The sequence below is a fragment of the Pinus tabuliformis genome, chromosome 5_2, assembly GCF_031772625.1.
Source record: "Pinus tabuliformis cultivar Carrire ecotype Pingquan chromosome 5_2, CPIR1, whole genome shotgun sequence".
NCBI lineage: Eukaryota > Viridiplantae > Streptophyta > Pinopsida > Pinales > Pinaceae > Pinus > Pinus tabuliformis.
In genome coordinates, this window is record NC_142306.1 from 389454301 (window position 1) to 389457740 (window position 3440).

The 3440-nt window shown below is 34.7% G+C and overlaps 1 protein-coding gene across 1 annotated transcript; it reads right to left on the reverse strand.

The window, feature by feature from the left end:
- Positions 1-1599: 1599 nt before the first annotated feature.
- On the reverse strand, positions 1600-3078 carry LOC149159151 (WUSCHEL-related homeobox 11-like). The gene is made up of 4 exons (XM_089434205.1): positions 2973-3078; positions 2096-2644; positions 1752-1966; positions 1600-1605 (listed from the first exon to the last, which is right to left on the reverse strand). The coding sequence occupies exons 1-4, from the start codon at positions 3076-3078 to the stop codon at positions 1600-1602; spliced, it is 876 nt and encodes a 291-aa protein (XP_089290331.1).
- Between the last annotated feature and the right edge of the window lie 362 nt (positions 3079-3440).

A 3440-nucleotide genomic window follows, 5' to 3' on the forward strand; every position in this document is an offset into this window, starting at 1 on the left:
CCTCCCCCCTTAATATGATGCTTTCTGTTATGTTTCGCCTTTTGTTTACAATATGTATATCATGGTTCCTAGGCCATCAGGAAAATAATGCATGAAGCCAGTAGCTCATGTTATTCTCCAGGTCCCAATCTCAACAAGTTTGGTCGGACTGAAAGAAAGGACCTTATTGAGATGCATTTTGTACTCTGCACTTTGATGTTAATATAATGATTGAAATTTCACTGACAATATATATATATATATATATATATATATATATATGAATATATATTATTTGCTAAGAGAAAAGTATTGCATTTTCTTTTATATTTTTATAATTATTTAATTTCATATTAGTTATTTTAATATATATATATATTTTAAATTTTCTTAATATTTAATAATTTTTTTTTCTTATTAGAAAGCTTAATTAGTGATCCAAGTAATGTCTAAAGTTCAAAACCCTCTTTGTGACTTGTTTATGGACTGTAGACCCCACATATTTAATGGTAGCCACTTGTCACTCTAGTCTAAGATACCAAAAATAATAAAATTCTTTTTACTAAAAGAATTGATAGCTTTATAATCTCGGTGAAGACTATAAATATGCACTAGGTAATTAGGGATTTGAATCTTGAATTTTGAATTTCATAGTTTATATCACATTTCATCTTAGAGTGATCCACCATTGAAGCTACTTAATATTTAATAAATTTAAATTCAAGTCAAATCTAATTAAAATGATTGAATTTCTAAATTTAATAGATTTAGTATTTAATAAATATAAATTCAAATCAAATTTAATAAAAGTTACTGAATTTCTAAACTGTAATAATCATTAAGATAATTAAAAAAACACAAAAAAATCTAACCATATTAAAAATGGTTAGGACACAACTAAATGAAATATTTTTTAAATTAAATTTGTTAAATCACAAACTAATCCCACATATAAAAAAACGAAACAAAAAACAACTTTACTCCACTTTCACGAATCTTATATATAAAATATAACCAAAATGCAAACGCAGATGCTTTGAACTCATCAGATTGACAAGTATCCGCAATTTACACTTCACAAACCACAAAAGAATCATATAATTTACTTTCACTTCATGAGATTGACCACTATCCACGATTTACACTACACAAACCACAAAAGGATCATAGAATTTACTTATGAATTTGAGTGGCATGGCCATCTCCAAAGTACACAGAGAAATACAAAAGAATTCACTGTTTACACTTCACAAAAACACAGAACACTCATATAATTTACTTCCACTCTATACAATTGAGTTGCATGGCCACCTCCAAAGTACAAAAATACACAGATAAATACAAAATAATCCTACAATGCAGGGCATACTACATAAGATACCCATCTCCAGCCCCATGAACCACCACAAAAGTCCAGGGGCACAGCATTGATGTTTAAACTGCAACATGCCTCACCTTGACTGACACAGTATATTAAATATCATTCTATACATAAATGAGATATATGCCTGCAATATATAAAAGCTGAAGGTAACGTAGAAATTCACAGAAAACATACTAGCAGCAATTTGCAATTAGAATTCGAACATAGGAAGCGGATCTACCCTTATAAAATAAACTTCACATCTGCAAAAATAGATGGAGAAAGCACACAGCAACCAAGTCAGACTTGATCATTCTCTATACATTTAATGTTTTGAGAATTAATTGAACTCAAGCTGATTCTATATGTATAACTACAGAATATATACATATATACAGTGTACACATACCAAGAAATATGTAGCTTCATGCTCCAGGCCCTCTGAGATGTACCCCCATTCATTCACTAACACAGACTTGCCAGAGGAATGAATTAAAAATGAATTATCCCCAAAGAAAGCTCTGTAACTTATTGGACCCATAGGGACTTCAGTTGGGATGCCATTGATGAACACAGTTATCAATGGGTTGGCATTAATGATAGATTCATCTTGCACTCCTGTTACTGCACATCAGGAATAATATTAGACATGACCCAGAGCACAGTTCAGTCACAACAAAAAAAGCATAATGTTAGAGAGGTTTAAGTCGAGTCATGAGATTAATATTGGTTCATTAGTATCAGTGCATGTACCTGCATTAAATTTTTTTGGGTCTCCTGCTGTTGCTGCTGCTCCTATTGCTTGCACGTTACTGTATTGATTAGTCCTCATTTCTTCGTTCACCTGCAGATAATACTGATGCCCAGCAAAAGAAGAAACTGGCACAGCAGAAGAGGAGAGAAGTTGATTTTCAATATTATTGAGCATGGAATTCACTGGACTGCTAGCAAGGTCTGTCACAGGTTTGGACTGGACAGACGATGATGTTGTTGTGGTTGATGTGGATAAAGAGGAAGATAGGGTTCCAGTCTCGGTGCCAGATTTAGATCTTTGGGCAGCTTGCAGTTGGCGTTGTCTTCGTTTTGTTTTGGATTTTCTGTTCTGGAACCAGTAGAACACACTGGCCTCACCAACTTGTCCAAACTCCTCTAGCTGAGTTCTGATTCTTTTTAGTTCTTCTTTTGGAGGGCTAACCATGCCAGAATTGAATATGTTTTCCAAGATCCGAATCTGCTCTGGTTTTGGATTCCATCTGGGCTTTGATTTGGGCGGGCTCCTCTCCTTCTCCCTCTCATAATTAGGTGATGATACATCTCCTGCATGGAGGATATGATTAAAATTAGCACCGGAACTCTAATCGGATACTTGCAGTCATTAGGTTTCAGTTGCACCCTTCAAAATTCTGAACCTTATCATTAAATCTCAGTTACTAAAACCTTATGATTACTGAAACAATCCCTGCATTTTGCATCTGAAGACTGTTTAACTTGCATTAAATCTATCAATCTATCTGAATATGACAAAGAAATCATTAGATCTTATTTGCACTATAAATATGACTGAAACCACATTATATTTATGCGTCTAAATAAGCTGGATTAAGATTAGGGTATTGCTGACCTTCAGAATATGGTAGCCCCATGGCTGAAAAAGTAGACGTTCCATGCAAACGATTGCCTGTTGATGTTGCAGACTTCGATTTGAACATACTAGGCCAATGTTTCTTAGGGTTCATATTGGGCCAGGGATGAGAAGCTCGCCTCAGGGTCGAACCTGCAATTTCTAGCTTCAGTGTGAACAATGAAACGACGATGGCTTATGCGGAGATCCAGGGAGAATAGACAATCATGATCAGAATTCCTAACTTATAAAGCACGTAGAATACCTCGAACCGAATATATCGAAATGGGACGAGTATAGCTGGATAACAACAGGCTCGTGGTTGGTTACAGGGCGCATTTAATGCTTTATTCCAGATCCTTAGGAAGTCAAAAGTTCACCGACTAGGAGTCAAATTACAATGAGGCGGCCTGTTACCTAGGGAGGAGCAAACCAGCACCATAGTAGTATCGCCTTGTTTCATATAAATTTCTCTCT